The sequence below is a fragment of the Rhincodon typus genome, chromosome 16 (genome assembly GCF_021869965.1).
Source record: "Rhincodon typus isolate 14 chromosome 16, sRhiTyp1.1, whole genome shotgun sequence".
Taxonomy (NCBI): domain Eukaryota; kingdom Metazoa; phylum Chordata; class Chondrichthyes; order Orectolobiformes; family Rhincodontidae; genus Rhincodon; species Rhincodon typus.
The window spans coordinates 60818767-60839693 of NC_063347.1; the positions used below are offsets into that span (position 1 = coordinate 60818767).

Below are 20927 nucleotides of genomic sequence, written 5' to 3' on the forward strand. Positions count from 1 at the left end.
TACACCCACCCCCTCTGTGTTGGTTACCCAACACATCCATACTATCACGCCTGCCTTTCCACCGTCATTTATCAGATTGGCTAAATTTTTGACTTGAGGTCAACGGCCTTTTTTTTTCCCATCTCCAGGCATTCCGAGAACTGAATGCTTCCCTGATTAAAGAATTTTCTTTGAATTTCCCTTATGAATTTTCCCCTGGTTTCTTGTTTCACCTTAGCCTTACCAGACCATAGAGCTGCTCCCTTGTTAGAGAGGGTCACCATGCCTCAGACATGAGGTGTGGCTGAGAAGGAGAATCCATTTAATGGTAACCTCAGCCAGCGTAGGATATGAACCAATGCTGTTGGTGTCACTCTGCATTGCAAACCAGCCATCCAGCCAACTGAGCTTAACCGAACCCCAGAGCAGGATCTTGGAGATTAGCTTTTAAATCCTGGAGACTCCAGGATAATCCTGGCAGTTGGGAAACATGTATGTAAAGCTTGTAATAGATTTGATACTCTGTTATGTGTGTGGAGAGGAGGAGAGAATATGCAGCCCAGTGTTTTGTCCCCTCTGACCAAGATACCTGCCTGTAGACTCCACAGCTGATGCTATGAGTCAATAGTTAGGAAAAAGGCAGCTCCTTCCTGGGATAATTCTTTGTTCTTTATCTTCCCAAGCCCCTGTACAAACAGCATCTGCTTGATGTGTTCTCACTCTAAAATCAATACTTTTTGTAGGATTTATTTCCGAGGCAGTATCTACCTTTGTCTTTAAAACATTCGTTCATGTAATGTCTTTCCTTAGCTGGCGCCACTCCTAATTGCCCTTGAGAATGTCATGGTGAGCCACATTGAACCAGTGCAGTCCTCGAGTTGTAGGGACACCTGCAATGCTGTTAGGAAGCGATCGTAGGATTTTGACCTAGAGATCATTAATCTAAGTCTAGGATATGTGTGGCACGGGATGGGGGCAGGTTGAAGTTGGTGATGTTCTCATGTGCCCGCTGCTCTTGTATCTCTTGGTGGCAGAGCTTGCAGATTGAAAGCTTGTGTTGAAAAATCTTTGGGTTACTGCAGAACATCTCATGGGTGGTACATGCTACTTTGACTGTGTGAGAGGTGGTGAAGGGAGTGATGTTGAAGATGGTGGATGGGTACTAGTCTTGGACAATATAAAGCTCGAGCATCATTGGACTGCACTGGTCCAGGAACATTGGGAGCCCTCTATCACACTCCCGAGTTGGGCCTTGTAGATGGTCTGGTGAGATGGGAGATGAGTTGCTCACCACAGAATTCCCAGTCTCTTGTAACCACAGCGTTTACACAGCTGGTCCAGTCAGTTTCTGATCAATAGTAACCCCCAAGATAGGTCTGTGGTGCGAAGCCTCAGGACCATCTCAGAATGGCGTATTTGCTGAAACCTGAGGTAGTTCCCCAAATCTGTATGGATTGATTTGTGGCACTGAAGTAGTCACTTAACCGGTTTCTTTCTACAGCTACAAAGAAGCTCCATGTCTGATATTTCATGAGGATTTAAATGTTGAAGGATTATGGAATAATGCATTTCTTGCAAGTTTTATGGAAATACCTGCAATGGTTTATTTAAACGAGGTTGTTGAAAGGTCATTGTGGACATTGGAAATGTTTTAAACAAGTCTAGAAATCACCTGGCCAGTGATACCTTGTTCTGCAGTAGACCCTACAGGGGCTGCTTGAACAATGACTGGCTTGTGGAGTTTCATGGTTTATCTGGTCTTCATTTGGGAAGCAAGAAATGTGGGAAGAAGGACTGCTCATTTGATTTTAAACAAAAAAAAAATCTTCTGTTGAATTCAGGGTTAAACCAATTTGTTCATATGAAACAGTGATCTGAAGGAACTTCTCAACGTTGCATTTCCTGAGCAAGCTGTGTCTGCCAAGACTCCAGAGTCATGATTAGTGATGTGACCATACATGCTAGAATGTCAGAACAATAGATTTGAGAGCATTCTATATCACATAGGGCAGCACAGTGGCTTAGTGGTTAACATTGCTGCCTCACAGCGCCAGTGATCCGGGTTCGATTCCACCCGCAGATGACTGTCTGTGTGGAGTTTGTATGTCCTCCCCGTGTCTGTGTGGGCTTTCTGTCGGGTGCTCTGGTTTCCTCCCACAGTCCAAAGATGTGCAGGTTAGGTGTCCAGCGATGTGTAAATTAGTCGGATTAGACGTGGGAAATGCAGGGTTACGGGGAAAAGGTAGGGGGTTGGGTCTGAATGGAATGCTCTTTGGAGAGGCAGTGTGGACTTGTTGGGCTGAATAGCCTGTTTCCAGACTCTAAGGATTCTATCTATCTCTGTCCTTTTTGTCTTCAAGAATAACTGATTGGCTCAGAATTGTTTCCCCCCAGAAAGCTCATTGCTGCAAAGAAATCATTGGTTGATGGATCATTTTATTTGAAACCTGACCCACATATAATTGGCCATTCTGGTAACTAGGAAAACTCTCTCTGTTCTATGTTGTGACCTGTGAAGTAGTTGGACCAGAGTGACAGTATACTTCCCCAGACTCAGTCACAACAATACACATTCACTGAAATCGATTGGATGTTTAGACATTTAAAAATTTTGAATTTTTAAAAATCAGATTGGATTTGTTTCTGGTTGTGGAAGGCTGGTCTTATTCCAGATGTGCTAAGGAGAATTTTAAAGCCTACACTCACTCTCTGCTGGTGAGAGACATCTGCTCTGCACTGTCCTTGTTTGATGGAGAGGTGATGTTCATAACTCTCTCACTGCTGCGGCTTGAGCCATGGCAATGCAAATGAGGGGAATATTGTTTTCTTTCAAGCATTGTTGTGGTCTGGTCTGCACAAAGGAGGTGTAGCACCATCTGATAGTCATAAAGTATACAGCGCGGAAACAGACCCTTCGGTCCACCTTGTCTGCACTGACCAGACATCTCAATATCTGACCTAGTCCCATTTGCTAGCATTTGACCCTATCCCTTTAAACCCGTTGGTAGCCTTCAAAGGGAATTGATTAAATAGTTGAAAACAAAGATGTTGTAGGGCTTTTGAGAAATTCATTAGACAGATCTTTTTTTCCACCAAAAAAGCAACACAGACAATGGCCTCTGTCTCTGTTTATAAGGTTTTGATTTCTCCCATTTGTGGGGTGAGTTATGAGCCTCTATCACTTATTGCCTTTGTATTATTTTAACATACGAATAAAATCTTCAACGCTGAATAATTTTATGGTTGCTGAGTATGCTGTCTACTCCCAGCAGAAATAGTTTTTTAAAAACAAACTTCACCAAAATACCTCCGGGTTAAACTGTTCAAACCATTCTCAAATGACTTGTTTGTCACAGGAGGATGATTATTGATTAAGAACAAGTTACTGGATAAAGAGGCGTTTATGACTGTTACGAAGTTCTGCGATGCAGTTAAAAGCAGAGAACGTAATGTCTTTGTTTAGTGAACAGACATAAATAGCTGATCTATTTGCCCTTAATTTTTCACTGAAATTTCATCTTTTTTATTGGGAGTTGCTTTGAACTGCATTTTATTTTTAGATGCCTACAGTGAATTTGTATTATACAGTAAGCTTGCTCTCCAGCTTAGCTGTTAAGATGCTTAATTTTGAAGACCCGATCAATGGTTTGAAGTCCTCAGGGATGACACGTGGAGCACATGAAATGGGCAGCCAGACTCGTGACGAGTCTTGTAAGCGCTCAGTTGAGTTGATGACATGTCACATGTTACAACCGGAGGAAATTGAAGACCAAACCTTTTGAGCAGAAACAGCGAAATGTCAGCACACTTGGTTTGTCGGGATTCCTGGTCGGGACCTACCTGTAAAACAGACTTAACACCTGCCCGTGCCTTCGCTTGCCATATTTCTTGGAGTGTGAAACCAAGTGCAGTGATCCTAATTACTCCTGTTGTTCTGAAAAGCCACAAAAATTAGACTCCCTTCAGTTTGAGTTGGATGTTTAATTGGGTTCACCTGGTTAACTGTTACTGATGAGACAATTGAAGGTGCAGTTCTTCTCCATGTGAAAGAGAGGGCACTTCTGCAATTTACCCAGAGTGAAGCTGGCATTCTTGCAAACATTATACTCTTCAGGTCTGTTTCTGCATAATTATGGAGTTTGCTGTACTGCTGTAATAAGTCTTTTGGAAATCAGAATCTTTAAACAAGTCACATGAGCTGCTGATGGCCAAGAGTTTGACCAATTTGTCATTTTATGCTCAGAACAGGCTTTCTTGTACAGTCATTGTTAATTAACTGTAACCATTTCAAACATTGGGTGAACCAGGTGCATGTAAAATAGATTTTCAGTACATGCCAAGATCTTTATCGTGTTACTCCATTTCGCCTCTGTCACCTCTGTCACCTCCGTCACCTCCATGAATAGGATCTCCACTGAGCACTGTACCAAGGTTTATTTCATCGAAGAAAGCTCTGTCCACTTTTCATTTTTCCGTCTGGAGTATTGCACAGAACACGCATAATTTCTTTGTGGGCAAATCTTTCAGGGATGACACCACAAAATGTAGATGGAGCACACACACACAGGAATAAGAAGATCAATTATTACTGCTAGTTTAATTTTCCCCGCACATTGTATCATGAAAAACCACAATCAATAAGATAGACCATACAGTTAAAATGGATAAAACCCCTATTAAAAAAGGAAAGACGTGATTGCATGTCTCCTGAGACAATTAATTCTTTAGCTTTGCTTCATTGCTGTAGCAGCACTCGAGTTCCTCTTCTCAATCCGTGTTCACCCATAGTCCTTGTGCCCTCTCACACACGCAGAATTCCGGGGAATCACGATCGGGAGCCGGCAACATGGGAATGTTTTCGGTGCTGCTTCTCCTTGATCAGAGAGGTCATTATAAATAGCATACCTACTATCCTGTCCACCTGGACTGACCAGATGTTTGGGTCTTGGCTTTCCAGGTGCCCATTACCAATTTTTCATTTCTGTGCTTTGTCGCAAACTGTTGTGAATGGGTCGTATTCCATACCCCATTATAGTCATTGATGGAACTTTATTGGTATTTTGTAATCAGCCTGTTCAGAGCTGTTATTACACACCCCTGGAGCAGGTGGGACTTGAACCCAGGCCTCCTGGCTCAGAGCTAGGGACATTGCACCACCTTGACTTGTATAAACATAGGTAAATTAGCCGTTACTGTCTGTAATATTCTGTGCAATTTTCAGCAGATGTTTGTTTGAAGCACTGGTCTGATCTTATGGCAGTGCAGCCAAAGAAAGTGGCTTAGCTTAAAAAAAAACCTGAATGTTGATAGCTGATAAATCTCTGTCCTGCACATGTCCACCCTATCTAGAAGCATGTTAAGGCAGGGAGGAGCATGACTGGTATCCAAAAAAGCAACCACATGGAATCAGAATACTTGTGGTGCCTTTACCTTCACCTCAAAGTGGTTGGAATACTAAAGGAAAGAAGCTAAGCTTCAGCTGTACGGAGTCATGCCTGGAAATACCATCTGGAACACAGCATTTAGCTTCAGACCCTTTACGTTAGGGCATACACACTGACTTTAGTAGAATATGACACAGATTTGCCAGAATGGTGATAGTAATTTATAAGCACAGTTTCTGCAGATTTGCCTTGAGATGAGAAGTGATCACCTCAAGGTGTTTAACATGGTGAAAGAATCTGCTAGGGTAGACATAAAAGTATTTCCTTAAGTTAGCATTAATTAAAAAGTTTAAAACTGGAATTGTTTATTAGTTATCCTTGTTCACTGAGGATCAGAAATCAACATGGGTAAATGGAGTTGAGAGAGAGAGAGATCAGCTATGATCTAATTGAATGGTGGAGGCTCAAGAGGCAACAATATACAGTTGCCAGTTTTGATTAAAGCTACTGCTGGTGTCATCACATGATTTGTCCCCATGTTCTGGCCATTCATCAGCCAACACATCATTCGTCTTGTGACACGCTGCCTTCCTACACATAACGTAAAGGAGAAAGATTAATTCGTCAATCAAATGATGCTCGAGTGTTGGCCGATAAGCCTTTTGTCCCCTCTTTCAATGTTTTAGATCTCATAAAGCAGAATGTTCAGAGAAAATTACAAAACCAGTGGTTTTTCTGTGGGGTTGCACTCCGCAGTCCTGTGCAGTTTGATATTCCATTCCTGGGGGCTCTGGCCCCTTCTCGGAGACTTGGCAACCCTACAGCAACGGCCAATTCCCATTCTCATAGAAAATACTCATTTGTCCAAACTGGGTCTGGCTCACCCAAGCCCATTGTTTAAAGCATCATGTCATTGGTGTTGTAACACCTTTTTCTAATTCCAAATGCCTGTTCATCTGGCCCCACTTACCTTGAGGACTTGCGCTAATTTTATCAGATGCATATTTCTAAAATGAGTCTACAATAAGGTTAATATTTAAGTTATTATCCAGCCCCACGATCTCCATTTACCTTGAGCTCTCTGGTTTTGTTTTCACAGGACAGCCAGTTTTGTACTGGTGCTCTCGTAACATGACCTTTTGGAGCAGCATCTCCTTCAATTTGGCTGTCCTCATGAACCTGCTGGTGGCATTATTTTACCCTTTCGAAGGTGTCCGAGGAGGTAATGTCACCGTGACTCGTGTGCATGTGAATCGGGCTGTGGTTTGCTTATTCAATTAGTGGCTTGTTTAAGTGGAACCTTCAAATGTTGTGCCCGTTCTTGATCTTTTTTTTCCCTCTTCTGATATACTCCATCAACAAATGTTTTAATTGAATGTGATTTTATTGAAACGTTGGATGATTTTATCCACTCCTTTCTGTTTAAGCTGCATTCCATGTCAAGCCCACAGGCACTTAATTAGAAATTGTCTTTCAGTCTAAATAATCGAAAGTGGCTTCTTTGAGGATCTCTGTCATTTAATGATTTTTTTTCAACCATTTATGTAGTGATTTTAATTTGTTCCACTGTATTTTTTACAAACGTGGCTGTTAGCTCTACAGCCTAAGATGGCAAATTATGAGCAATCCAGCAGTTCTGAAGAGCTTAGAAGTTTTGCTAGTCCCATGATTGGGAAAGTTATGTACTTTTTAAATGTTTTGGAGTGAATTGAAACCAACTGAGATGCAGATTGTAACTTGGAGATTGTAGAGAAAGGGGTTGATATAAATAAATGAATATATAAGTGTGCCTTTGAGAGATGCTGCCATGTCATATGACCTCAGTGACCATGTGATAGGATTCAGAATGTTGAAACTCTAGAATTACAGATCATGGAGCTCTGCAGCCTTAGCATCAAGTCAATATTGTTAGTAAGCAATTTTTTAAGACAAAAACCTAGATGCCTGGACTGAGCTTGAATGGATAGTAAAACAGCCCACACTAAAACAAAGTATGTAAATCTCTAAAGCTAAGTCACGTGTTTCAGTGTCGTGTACCATCAGTTAGTTTGACGTACGGTTCTGTCACTATTTAAAAGAAAGGGGAGCATGTCTCCCTGGAGGTGTAACCATTGAGTATCCCACATTGGACATCACTGATAAGATGATGAAATAGCTATTGCCTCACTGCTGTTTGTAGAGATTCTTCTCGTGCAACTTGGTCACTGCTGCCTCTTTTATTTTACAACAGAGACATATTTCAAAAGCACTTCATTGGCTGCGGAATGATTTGGGATGTTGCAAGGTAATGAAAGGCACTGTAGCAAGTCAAGTTCATTCTTGTCACACTGGGCAACCTCTGTCCAGAGATCCCAGTGTACCTGCGAAAATGTACTTTTTGAAAAGACATTGGCATTGCCTAAAAAAAAACTTGCTGTGTGAGATGAAACCACCAGGTATACACTATATGTTGTCGTGTAGTTAATTGAAATCTCATGGCAGATGTAATGGGGAGAGAACTGTGCTGGAAAACTCGAGACAACAAGGTGCAGAGCTGGATGAGCACAGCAGGCCAAGCAGCAGCATAGGAGCAGAAAGGCTGACGTTTCGGGCCTAGATCCTTCTTCAGAAATGAAGAAATGAAGGTCTGGGTGGGGTACTCTTCAGACGATCGGTGTGGACTCTGGGTCAGATGACCTGCTTCCACACTGTAGGAATTCTGTCGGGATCCTATGATGGAAAGAAAACCTAACTATCCAGGTGTGTCAATCCTTTTGTATGAGTGACCTTACAATGAAGAATTTAACCCTTGTCCTGTCTGTTCTTTATTTAGAAGTCTTGTTGACTTCCAACGTTCTCTTAAATTGCACTGCAATGAAACGCACTCACCACAGACTGGAAGGCAACCGATTCGCTCTAGTTTCATTTATGCTGATGCTAACCAGTTTGCTGATGCAACATCATGGCTAATCCAAGTTTTGTGATCCAGGTCATCACCGTGGGTATGACTTGGACCTTTCACCTTCACAGATCTAAGTCCAAGTGGGGCAGCCAAATCTTAGCCCTCTGTGCTGTCAAGTAGACTGCCTTGAACTTCGTAGCCAATTCCCATAGGCTGCTTCAACTCACTGCATGGCAACCAGTCTGATCTGGGTGACCACGGTTACATGCTGGCCTCTCCTTGAGATTCCATGTTTGGAGGAAGTGTGATGTCTTTGCATGGGGAGTGTCGTTCTTGTTGAGAGCAAGACCCTTTTTTTTCCTTTGAGAGAGAGATTAAACCCTGGAGGCTCCACTGCTGGATCATAGACTTGATCCTTGTTGGTGATATAGGTGACAGCTCAGGGATTACAGCATTTGTCCTCCCGGACAAAGTGTGCACTGCCTCAAATCATTCGCAGAGCTGCAGGAACGCTGTGATGATTCATGTCTACAGACAATTCTGTGGATCCTCATAAGCTGTTCAGGGTTGGTTTCAGTGACTGTGGTGTTGCTATGCTTCCCGAGCACAAGACAAAGAGTTCTTTGCATGGGCTTAATCGAAATTGTGCTTGTGACTCGACTCTCGGCGAATACAAATGGTGTGGTCCGTGAGAGTCTGAATGTCCTTGAACCTCAATATCTACTTCTGTAGATTTCTTTCCTCTTCACCCTCAAAAGAGTTAAACTGGGAGAGTCAAGGTTGTTATAAACAGTATCTGTTCTCTATCTCAAGTGCTTAAATAATAGTTTGCATAAATGGGACTTGTGCTTATAGGAGTTTAGAAGGTTTGGTATGATCTAGTCAAGATACTTATAAAGAAAGTAGGTAAATGCAGAAGTTATACCCACCGGTGACAGAGTCCAGGTCAAGACGACAGCCCACTAAGAATGCAGCTGGTCTGACAATGCGTGAAGTGACTCTGTTTGTGCCCCATCCCATTGAAATCCCAAACTTCCACCCTCGCAAAGCTAGGGAGGCAGTGTCCATTCAGTTGTCAACTGTGAAGTCAATAGATTTTTAGTAGGGAAGGGTTTAAATGAACACTGGGTGAAAATTTGTTAAATAGGGTTGAGATACAGCTCGGTCATTTAATTGTACGGTGGAACAGGTTGAGGAGCAGTTGACTAACTCTAGTTCCTATTGTGTTGAAGGCTGCCCACATCCTGGGAAGCACAGTTTTGAATAGGTCTGTTTCCTCAGAAATACAGATTAAATTATATATTAAATCAACTGCCATAAGCTAGGTGTCCAAGTCTTGCCACTGGTATCCATGTGATGGTTTTAACTTCCCTGGCGCACACGGCAGGACTATTGTGGAAGCTCATTGCTTCCAACTAGCCAGCCTTGCCCTTTGGTCCAGTTTGTCAGTGCACTCTGAGCCTTTTTACTACTTTGTTTGATCAAGGTGGAGAAAAGTCCCACCGAATAAATTAAAATGGTTGAGAAAAACTGAGACATTAAACTCCAGAGCCGTCAAACCAGTTCTCTTGTAAACTTAAAATGTGCTTGTCACAAAAATTCAAAGAAGTAGCTGGCACCTCTCTTTTTAATGGTGAAAAGGCTAAATACTGAAGTATTTTAGTTTTGCTTTTTTTAACTTACTTTCATACATTGCCTTCCATGATTTCATGACATCCCAAGGTGTTTTACAACAAATTGAGTCGCCTTTTTGTAAAAAGGTCATTATTGTAAAGTGGGAAATTTTGTCATCTTAAATGTCGTAAGTTTGGCACAAGAATGTGTTTTGATCAATGGAATATTTTATTCACAAGACGTTCCTTGACTGGTCTTGATATGAATGGTTTTATTTAAATGCTTGCGGCAGGTTTCTTTTTCATATGGTGCAAGGAACTGAAACCCATTGGGTTTTCATGAATATGTTCCTCTTGTTGCCTGCTGTCATCAGACATGGGGAATTATTTTTCTTTTGAGTGCGTGCTGTGTCACGCGGCCCCCTCACCCCTCAATAAGATGGACATGAACACGCATCCAAGGTGGACCTGATACCCAAAAGCCAAATGAAAGTTCCGTGTCCTACTGTGACATGTAAGAAACTGTTCATCGAGTTCATTTCTAATGAACTGTCGACCAGTGGCCTTTGACAAGATGTAAAGGAGCAGCTCTTAAAGGGGCTGTGTCTTAGTTAAAAATGGATGCATGGGCCTCCAATCGAGTCTGAATAATCCAGCTGTTTTGTGCATTTCAACATCTTGCTGCTTCAGAACGTTGCTCCAGTCTTGCTTTCGTACTTTGCAGAAGTATTTATGTGGAGGCACTCTAATCTCTTTCCAAGAAACTTCGGGGAACCGTCAACTCTCTGCTCCAACAGTTGGTGGAGTGCTGTCATTAATCTTTCATCATCCCTGTAGGAGAGAGAGCGCAGCATGGTGCAGCACTGCTGCTTCTCATTAGTCCCATCACCAGAGTAGTTGCATGTCTCAAACTGTACTCACTACCTCTCTGCTAGACCCAAAGATCCTGTGCACAGCAGATGATTTACCCTTTAAAGCAATGGTGTACAGCATTCCATATTCATTTCAAGAGTTTCAAAGAACATTTTTTAGTTCTGCTGTTAACTTTGTGGTTGAGGTTTCAGACAGGTTCACACAGAACTGTTATGTTTGGATAGGATGTATATATATATATCTGTCACACTTAATAGCCACGTTCAGTTTTTTTGTGTCACATTTTAAGTTAGATTTGAGAGTGAAGAAACAGGTGGCAGCCATTAGAAATTCAGGAGCAGAGAAAACCCAATAGCATGACTTTATTTGGAATACTGTCCAATTAATGGATGTTACCTTAAAGAATTAAAAACAGGAATTTTGCATTTAAGTAGCAATCTTAGCGTTGTAAAACATCACAAGGAGCTTCACAGGAAGGTTATCAAACAAAATACGGTACATAGCAATTAGGACACGTGACCACAAGTGTGGTCGAGAATCTCGAACTTAGGGGAACAGAGAGGACGTTTGGGTGAGGAATTTCACAGCTTAGCCCTCGGAAGTGGAAGACACAGTCAAAAACAGTGGAGTGAAAGGCTTTGGGGAGATGCTTGAGGCCGCAATAGGTTTTCCTCTGAGTTTCTAGAGGGTTGTAAGGCTGGAGCAGGTTACATAGTCAGTCTCTCTCTCTCTAAGTCACATCTGCATTTGAATGCAAGGCTGAGAATTTTAAAATCAAGGGATTGCTGCAGTTGGAGCTAGAGCAGGTCAGTAAGCAGAATGTGATGAGCAAGCAGTGCAAGCTGTAATATAGGCATCAGATTTTGCATGAAAGCAAGATGTGACACTCGCTAGAAAGCGTTGGAATATTCAAGCCGGGAGATAGCCAAAGCATGGATGAGGCTTTGGTGTGGTAGACGGCGGGGGACACTGAGGCAAAGTGAGCAATATGTGAAGCTGGAAGTGGGCAGCCTTGGTGATGGAGGGAAGATAGTGTCAGAAGTTCAAATTAAAATTTCACAGGCACTGTTGATGGTGTGGAAATGCAGTGACTGAAGGCTGCACAGTGTAATGGAAGCTGATGATAATAGTTTTGTTTTTATTGAAGTCCCAGTTGGACTGTAGGAATTAAGCCATCAGTTTTGGACACAGCCAGCTCATGCACTCGGCAATACGAAAATTAAAGATAATTTTTTTTAGTGATGAGTTAATATTGGCCAGGACATTAGGGAGAACTATCCTGCTCTTTTCTTTAAATATTATCATTAAAGCAGAGAGAGCCTTGTATTTATGATTTTCTCACAACCACAAGACTTCTGAAAGTCATTTACAGCCAATTAAGAACTCTTGAAGTGTTGCAATGTAGCAAACACTGCAGCCAATTTGCACAGTTAGCTCCCACAAACAGCAATGTGTTATGGCCAGACAATCTGTTTCTGTCATTTTGACTAAGGGATAGGTATTGGCATGGATAGCGGAAATAAATCCCCTGCTCCACTGTGAAATAGTGCCATGAGATCTTTCATACCCACCTCAGAGGGGCAGGCAGGGTTTAATTTAACATCTCATCCAAAAGACATCACCTCTGTCAGTCATGACGTTTGTGTTCGGGTCACAGATGGGACTTGAATCTGGGACCTTCTGAGTCAGAGGCAAGAATGCTACAAACTATGGGATCCATGCATCCACCTGAAAAGGGCAGATGGGAGCCACGATTTAATTTGGAGGGTAAATCTCTGATGTGGCAGCACCACCTCAGTGCAGCATTGGAGTGTGACCTGAGTGTACTTCAGTCTCCCAGAATGGATAATTTGATCGGAACTTATTACACCATTTCTAAAGGTTGTCACTCTTACTAGCTACCAGAAAGTTCCAACCTGTCTATGTGAGTGTATTGAAACAGGATAACAATGAGTCATGCACTTGACCTCAAATCATCATTACCTCAATAATGCTAGGTGTAACCTGTTCGCACATGAGTTCAAATAACTATCGCAGACACCTTTGTGCATGTGTCTTTGTGTGTGTGTGTATGTTTGGTATTCCCCTGGTATAAGGAGGATATTTGTTCATGGCAAAAACCTACACTCTGAATCTTTACTGTAAGGAAGCTGGAGAGTTTTAGCTAACAAGGAAACACGTTCTTATCACTAGCCAAATTGGTGAAATTTACAAATTGAAATGGCTGTGTTTTGAACCACGTCTTGTGGGCCATCAAGTTCTGAGTGCGGGGGGACTTAAACACTCAGTATCTAGCCTCGAGGTAGGGTTGCCACCAACTGTACCCAAAGAACTCCTAGTGAAAGTAGACAGTAATCAGGGGACTATCAGCATATATTTGACTATTGAGATTTTGCTTCATTCTATCACCTACCTTTGGGGTAGTGCACTGGAAATTAATCCCTGATGTGCTTTTTCCATCTCAGTCCACAATCAAAAATATGAAAAAGTAGAAGAACATGCAGACTTTACAATTCATCAAGGCAGCATTAAAGTCCACTGATTCTATCAGTTCCTGAAGTTCATAGAATCGCAGAATCTCTACTGTGTGGAAACAGGCCCTACAAGTGCACATTGAACCTCGGAGCATTCCACCCAGACCCATCCCCCTGCAACCCACGTAATCTACACATCCCTGAACACTGTGGGCAATTTAGCATGGCCAATACATCTAGCCTGCACATCTTTGGACTGTGGGAGGAAACCGGAGCACCCGGAGGAAACCCACGCAGACACAGGGAGAATGTGCAAACTCCACACAGACAGTCGCCCGAGGGTGGGATTGAACCTGGATCCCTGGCGCTGTGAGGCAGCAGTGCTAACCACTGAGCCACCGTGCTGCCCCAGACAACATCGCCCAGCGCAGGGCTCGAACCCAGGACCCTGAAGTTAAGAATCATGCTCAACCGACTAAGCTAACCAGGCCTAAGTTGTCCAGCCCCAAGTACAACTGGAAATGCTGTTAGGAATCTTCCAAAAACTAGAGGTTCAGGTAACATCTGAGTAATTTTGCAAGGTCACGATTGAGTCTAACAGCTGGGTAGAAATCCTCCCCTGCTATGTTTCCACTGACCTTTTGAGTCATGGAGTAAATGCTCAATCAGAATATCTTGATCAATTTCACCAATCACGGCTTGGTAGCCTAAATAGTTGCTCAGCAATAATGTCAAAGATATGCGTCAGACTCATGGCATTGTGTATTGCAGGGATTAACACTCCAATGCCTACAACATCAATTTTCCAAGAGCAATATGACAGAGATCCACTAACAATACCTTCCATCTTGTTAGTAACTGAATGATGACGTTCAGGGCTGGACTGTTGATGCCAACATCAACCGATTGCAGTTATTTGACACTGCAGAGCCCAAAACACACTCTATTTTCCGAGTCTGGCTAGGCAAACAGTGGAGGTCTCACTTTGCAATCCCCACCCTCCCTCTTCAAATTTCTTCTCCATTTATGGGACAACCTTGAGTGTGCTGAGGCCCACTGACCATCTTCCCCTCTGATTAATGGCCAAGACTTTTACTATTGCCTGTTTGTTTGCTGGCAAGGAATAAAGTTAAGTCTGAATGCATAGAAGCTTTAAATCTCATTTTCTCGCCTGTCAATAGTTCTTGTATGCAGAGCTTGGTAACTATGTAGAAATTAGTGTTTTTGTGGTTGATCCTATCTCCTACTGGAGGAGCAGGGTCATTCAAATTAATTTCTTTAAATGCAAGTCCTTCTGTTGCTTATTGTCCCCTGAAATAATGTATGTACAACAGGAAATTTCCTGTTTACGGCTACAAAGGCCATGGTCAACAATTTTCAATAAACCTCTTGTGCCCTGTACAGGAAACCAGTTTTATGTTGAATTCACTGTCTGTTTTGTGCGCAGGTACTTTGGAGGCACACTTATCGGGCCTACTGTGGACAGCCGTCTGTATATCTCTGGCCATCGTGATCGCCCTTCCTAAACCCCATGGCATCCGAGCTTTGATAGCCTCTACAATTTTGCGGCTCATATTCTCTGTTGGTTTAGAGCCAACCCTTTATTTGTTGGGAGCATTTAACGTGAGTATTTCATGAAACTACAATCCCGAGCTGAAGGGCTCTTGGTCAGCAAGTGTTTTAACAGAACAATGCGAGATAACTAGTTAAAAGTAGTCTGGGAATAGATTTGTGGATGGATACATTCTCTGTGTTATACGACGCACCTCAAAACTTTGACCAAGTATCTGGTCACCAGGTGGCTTGCTCTCTGAAATTGGTTTGTACCATATAGGTGCAAGTTGTTGTTGATGATACGATAAGCCAGAAGGTTTCTGGTTTGAGACTGATCTACACCTGGGTGTGTGAACGTCTGTTGGGATGGTACCATTCAGCTCCATGCCCTGGGTTAGGGAGGAAAGCAGATTACTCAGTGTTCCTGCTCATAGGCTGTACCCTGTCCAGCCATTAAAAAGGATGTGGGCAGGCAGGTTTTGTACGACAAGAGGACTAGGCTTGTCTCTCACTCTGTTGGTCCCAATAAATTGTCCTGTACTTTCTTTTGACACTTGATAAGATTAGGTGCGGGATAGTGGGTGGGAACTGCCACTGATCATGAAAGGATGTCCCAGCAACAGTCATTTTGGAGGGAGGATGGAATTGGACATCTGAATCCCTACATTCCAAATGAAATATTGCTTAAGAATTCAGGATCTACAATTCTTTGGTATTTAACTTTGACTTCTACATTTTGAAAGGTGTTTGGTGCCTTGATGTGCTGTCATTAAGTAGAAGAGTATAGCCACCATCTTGAACATAGTGTCCCTCGCTGTAACTAGACCACTGAGGTGCTGTGAATAAGGTGAAGACAGGCACTATTGAAGATGGATGGAGCGTGTCCAATCTGAGAAGTGGGCAGGGTAGGAAAAGGAGGAAGAAGTTGGAGAGATGAGACTGCGTTCTCTCGCACACGCTTGCATATGTTGTTTGACTGGCACCACATTGACCACCTTTAACATTCATTCTCTTCACCAGAGATGCACAGTGGCAGATGTGTTTACCACTGTACGAAATACACCGTGGTTAGCCATAAAAGCTCCTTCTGCAGCACCCTACCAAGCCCATGACCTCTACCACCTAGAAGAATCAGGGCAACAGATATGTGGGAGCTCCTGCATGTTCCTTCAGTCCTAAACACCAGCATGACTTAGAATTCTATTGCCACTTCCCTCATTCTCAATGGGTCAAAATCTCCGTTCCTATTAGCATTGTAGGTGTCTACACCACTTGGGCTGCAACAGGTGAGTTAGAAACGGGTAATAAATGCTCGCCTAGTCTGTCGATGCCCATACCCCACAAATTAATTTTAAGAAACTTTAGATGATTACAGATGAAGGTTATCTTGAGGCTAGAGCCTGGTTATTGGTACTTTCACTGCACCAAAGAATGATATGTGGATGAAAAGCTGCTAAAGGGAGCCTGTGAGATTGTCCTAACTGTATGTTAAAGTACCAGAGCACCCCATTTAAAGCAGCAACATTGTATTACTCAAGAAACCATTCAGAAAACTTATCCCTGGACTTGTGCCCCTCCCAGATGTCAGCATGTCCAATTTCTTCACCTTGTCCCAGCTGCTATTGAGTAAAGTTGATGAAATGACCTCTGGGTGTCAAACCAAACAAGAGAATTGCTGATTGATGCCTTTAGCCTCTCTCTCTCCTACCTCTGCACTGTTGCTAAAGTTCGCTATCGAAAGACATTTCAATTCTAAAGGATGTTAAAAGCTTCATGCAACAGCTCGTGATATCCCATGTTCAATTTTGTTCCACCCCAATGTCGTTGATATTGTAGGTGTAACTTAGAATCCATGCAGTGAGGAAGCAGGCCATTAGGCCCATTGAGTCCACGCCAACCCTCTGAAGAGCATCCTACCCAGACCCACCCCCTACCCTATCCCATCCCTGTAACCCTGCATTCTCCATGGCTCACCCAGCCTGCATATCCCTGGACACTATGGATCAATTTAGCGTGTCCAGTACATCTAGCCTGCACATCTTTGGACTGTGGGAGGAAACCCACGAAGACACGGGGAGAACATGCAAAATCCAAACAGACAGTCACCTGAGGGTGGAATCGAACCCGGGTCCCTAGCACTGTGAGGCAGCAGTGCTAACCACAGAGCCACCGTGCTGCCCTATATTGAGAAAGCAGACTTGATAGAATTAAGCAACAAATTGCAATGTGACCGCTTCTCATGATGCACGTTAATGGGCAGTGGCACTGTTACTAAATTTTACTAAATACTAACTCGTTTAATTTAACAGCTTGCAGCTAGGGCCTGTCAACCATTGGACTCGATTACAATGAAACATTAAGATCTACTTAAGATTGTGTTGTGTATTTTTCTACAACTAAGGGACAAATGAGTCATTCAACCAAATGTTGTTTGTTTAATTCTCTCACGGGATGTGGGTGTCAGCATTTATTGCCCATCCCTAGTCCTTGATAAGGTGGTGGTGAACCGCGAAACTGTCATTTTGATGGGTCAAACCAGGGCAGGACTTGCACAGTCAGTAGTAGGGCCCTGCGGAGTGTGCTAGAACAAGGAGATCTAGGGATACAGGTTCATAGCTCTTTGAAAGTGGAGTCACATATCGGAAGGGTGGCGAAGAAAGCTTTCGGCATGCTTGCTTTCATCAGTCAGAACATTTATAGGATTTGGGGCAACTTGTCACAGCTGTGTGCAGTTCTGGTCGCCCTACTATAGAAAGGATATTATTAAACTAGAAAGAGTACAGAAAAGACTTACTAGGATGCTACCTGTACTAGAAGGTTTGAGTTATAAGGAGAGACTGGATAGGCTAGGAGAATTTTTCCCTGGAACATCAGAGACTGAGGATGACCTTTTTATAGAGGTCTGTTATGAGGGGGCATAGATAAAGTAGATAGTCAACAGCTTTGCCCCATGGTCGGGGAGTTTAAAACTAGAGGGCGTAGGATTAAGGTGAGAGGGGAGAGACATAAAAGGGTCCAGAGGGGCAATTTTTTTTTTTTTTTTTTTAAAAAACAGAGGGTGGTGAGTGCCTGGAACGGGCTGCCAGAGATAATGGTGGAAGTGAGTACAATTACATCATTTTAAGGAACATTTGGACAGGTACATGGGATAGGTATGGAGGGATCTGGACCAAACAGGCAAATATGGTTAGTTTAATCGTGAAAACTGGGCAGCGTGGGCAAGTTGGGCTGGAGGGCCTGTTTCCATGCTGTAAACCTCTATGACTCTGTCACCTTGAATTGATGCTGTTCACTTGTAGGGACGCCCTCAATGCTCTTAGGGAGGAAGTAAAAGGATGGTAAAGGAAGTAAAGGGAGGTTCAGTGATACTGAAAGAAACAACAATGTGTCTCGAAATCAGGATGGTGATTGGCCTAGAGAAGAACCTGCAGGTGGTGGTGTTCCCATGTATCTGCTACCCTTGTCCTTCAAGATTGAATTGGTCAGGGATTTGGAAGATGCTGTCTAAAGAGCTTCAGTGAATTTCTGCACTGCATCTTTGAGATGGTACATCCTCTTGCTACTTAGCATCCATTGTAGATAGTGAATTGTGCCAAACAAGTGTGCTGCTTGTCGAGCTTCTTTTGAGAGTTGTTAGAACTGCACGTGTCTTGGTGAGTGGAGATTATTTCATCACATTCTTGTGCTTTGCAAGTTGTGCGTAGGCTTTGAGGGAGGTGAATTACTCATTGCAAGGTTCCCAGCCTCTGACCTGTTCTTGCAGCTACCGTAGTTATATGACCTGTCTACTTCAATTTCTGGTACAGCCAGGATGTTGATAATGGGCGGTTCAGTGATTGCAATGCAATTGATGTGATTGTTAAATTCTCTCTCGTTTGGAAATGGGCAATGCCTGACACTTGTGTGCTGCCAGGCCTGGATATTTTCCAGATCTTGTTGCATTTTGGCACAGATGGCTTCAGTACCTGTGGGCGTCACAAATGCTGCTAAATACTGTGCAGTCATCAACAAACATTCTCTCACCTGACTTTATGATGGTGGGAAGGTTGTTGATGAAGCAGCTGAAGATGGTTGGGCCGAGGACACTACCCTGAGGAACTCCTGCTGAGATGACTGACCTCCAACAACCACATCCATCTTCAAGCCAGCGGAGAGTTTTCCCCCGATTACCAATGACTCCAGTTTTGCTCGGGTTCCTTGATGCCACACTCGGTCGAATGCAGCCTTGATGTCAAGAGCTGTCACTCTCACCTCACCTCTGGAATTCAGACCTTTTGTCCATGTTTGAACCAAGGCTGTAATGAGGTCAGGAGCTGAGTGGCCCTGGTGGAACCCAAACTGGGTGTCACTGAGCAGGTGCTGCTTGATGACACCTTTCGTCACTTTACTGATGATCGAGAGTTGGCCGATGGGGCAGTAATTGGCCCGGTTGGATATGTCCAGCTTTTAGTGCACAGCACATACCTGAGCAATTTTCCGCATTGCTGAGTAGATGCCAGTGTTGTAGCTGTACTGGAACAGGTTGGCTTGGAGTTTGCCAAGTTCTGGAACACATGTTTTTAGCACTATTGCCAGAATGTTGTCACGGCCCATGGCCTTTGCAGTACTACAGCCATTTCTTGATGTCACGTGGGATGAATCAAATTGGCTGAAGACTAGTATCTGCGTTGCTTGGGATCTCTGGAGATGATGTGCTGGATTCTCTCATCACTGAAGATGGGGATGTTTATGGAGCCGTCTCCTCCAGTGAGTTGTTTAATTGTCCACCACCATTCACAGCTGGATGTGCCAGGACTGCAGAGCTTAGATCTGATCTGTTGGTTGTGGGATCATTTATCTCTCTCTATTACTTCCTACTTGTGCTTTTTGGTGCTCAAGAGGTCCTGTTTGGTAGCTCCAGCAGGTTGACTTCTCATTTTTGGGGACGCTGGTCCTGGCATGCCCTTCTGCACTGTCCGTTGAATCTGGATTTATCCCCTATCTTGATGGTAATGGTAGACTGGTGGATATGCAGGGTCAGAAGTTGCAGATCATGTTTGAATACATCGCTGCTGTTGATGGCCCACAATGCCTCTTGGATGCTAGATCTCACAACATGAAGGGTATTCTGAAGGTGAAGACGGAACTTCATTTCCGCAAACGCTGTGTGGTGGTCACTCCTGGTAGTGTTATGGACAGATGCTTCTGGGGCAGGCAGCTTGATGAGAACAAGAACAAGTATGTTTTTCCCACTTGTTGGTTCCCTCATATTGCTGCCAGACTGGGTCCGCAGCAGGTAATGTCCTTTAGGACCCGACCAGCTCAATCAGCAGTGCTGCTGCCGAGCCACTCTAAGGAGTGGATATTGATATCCTCCCCCCCCTCCACCCACAATACATTCTGTGTGCCCTTGCCACACAGGTTTCCTGCTGGTGCTGTTGAACACCGATGAGTATTGGTTCACGAGCTGAGGGAGAACTGTATGCTGTAATCAGCAGGGTGCTTTCTTGCCCCTGTGTGACCTGAAGCCAAAAGAGTTCATGGGGTCCAGAGTCAACATTGAGGCCTTCCAAGGCAATATCCGCCTGACAGTATACCACAGTGCTGCCACCTCTGCTGGGCCTGTCCTGATGGGACAGGACATATCCAGGGATGGTGATTTGTCCGTGATGTTGTCTGGGAGGTATGACTCTGTGAGTATAACTATGTCAGGCTGTTGCTATCCTAATTTTTGGCACCTGCTCTCAGATGATAGTGAGGAGGATTTTGCAGGATCGACAGGGCTGTGTTTGTCATTGACCTTTCCGGTGCCTAGGTCGATGCCAGCTGACCTGTCTGGTTTTTTCTCTTTTCATTTTTAGCAACTATGTGGCTTGCTAGGCCATTTCAGAGGACAGTTAAAAGCCCACTACATTGCAGTGGATCTGAAATAGATAAGGTCATCAGTTTCTATCCCTAAAGGGAATCAGTAAACCTGACGATGACCTTTTCACCACAATGGTTTCATGGTCATCATGAGACTCTTAATTCTGGATTTTTATTGAATTTAAATTCCATCATCAACCCAAATGGGATTTGAACCCAGCTCCCTGGGTTCAAGTTACTTGGGTGTCAGGATTTCTGAGAATACCACTAAGCCATTGTACAGTGTATTTTGAATCAATCCAATGAGAATGTTGAACGCCCAACC

At 43.5% G+C, this 20927-nt stretch overlaps 1 protein-coding gene across 4 annotated transcripts in view; it reads left to right on the forward strand.

Moving 5' to 3' along the window:
• The window catches only part of itpr1b (inositol 1,4,5-trisphosphate receptor, type 1b), a 500439-nt gene that overhangs the window by 362414 nt on the left and 117098 nt on the right, over positions 1-20927 (forward strand). For all 4 annotated transcript variants that reach the window (XM_048606463.1, XM_048606462.1, XM_048606465.1 and 1 more), the window contains exons 49-50: positions 6463-6585; positions 14652-14827. In XM_048606463.1, coding sequence (XP_048462420.1) covers positions 6463-6585; positions 14652-14827 — 299 coding nt within the window. The remainder of the gene's footprint in view (positions 1-6462; positions 6586-14651; positions 14828-20927) is intronic.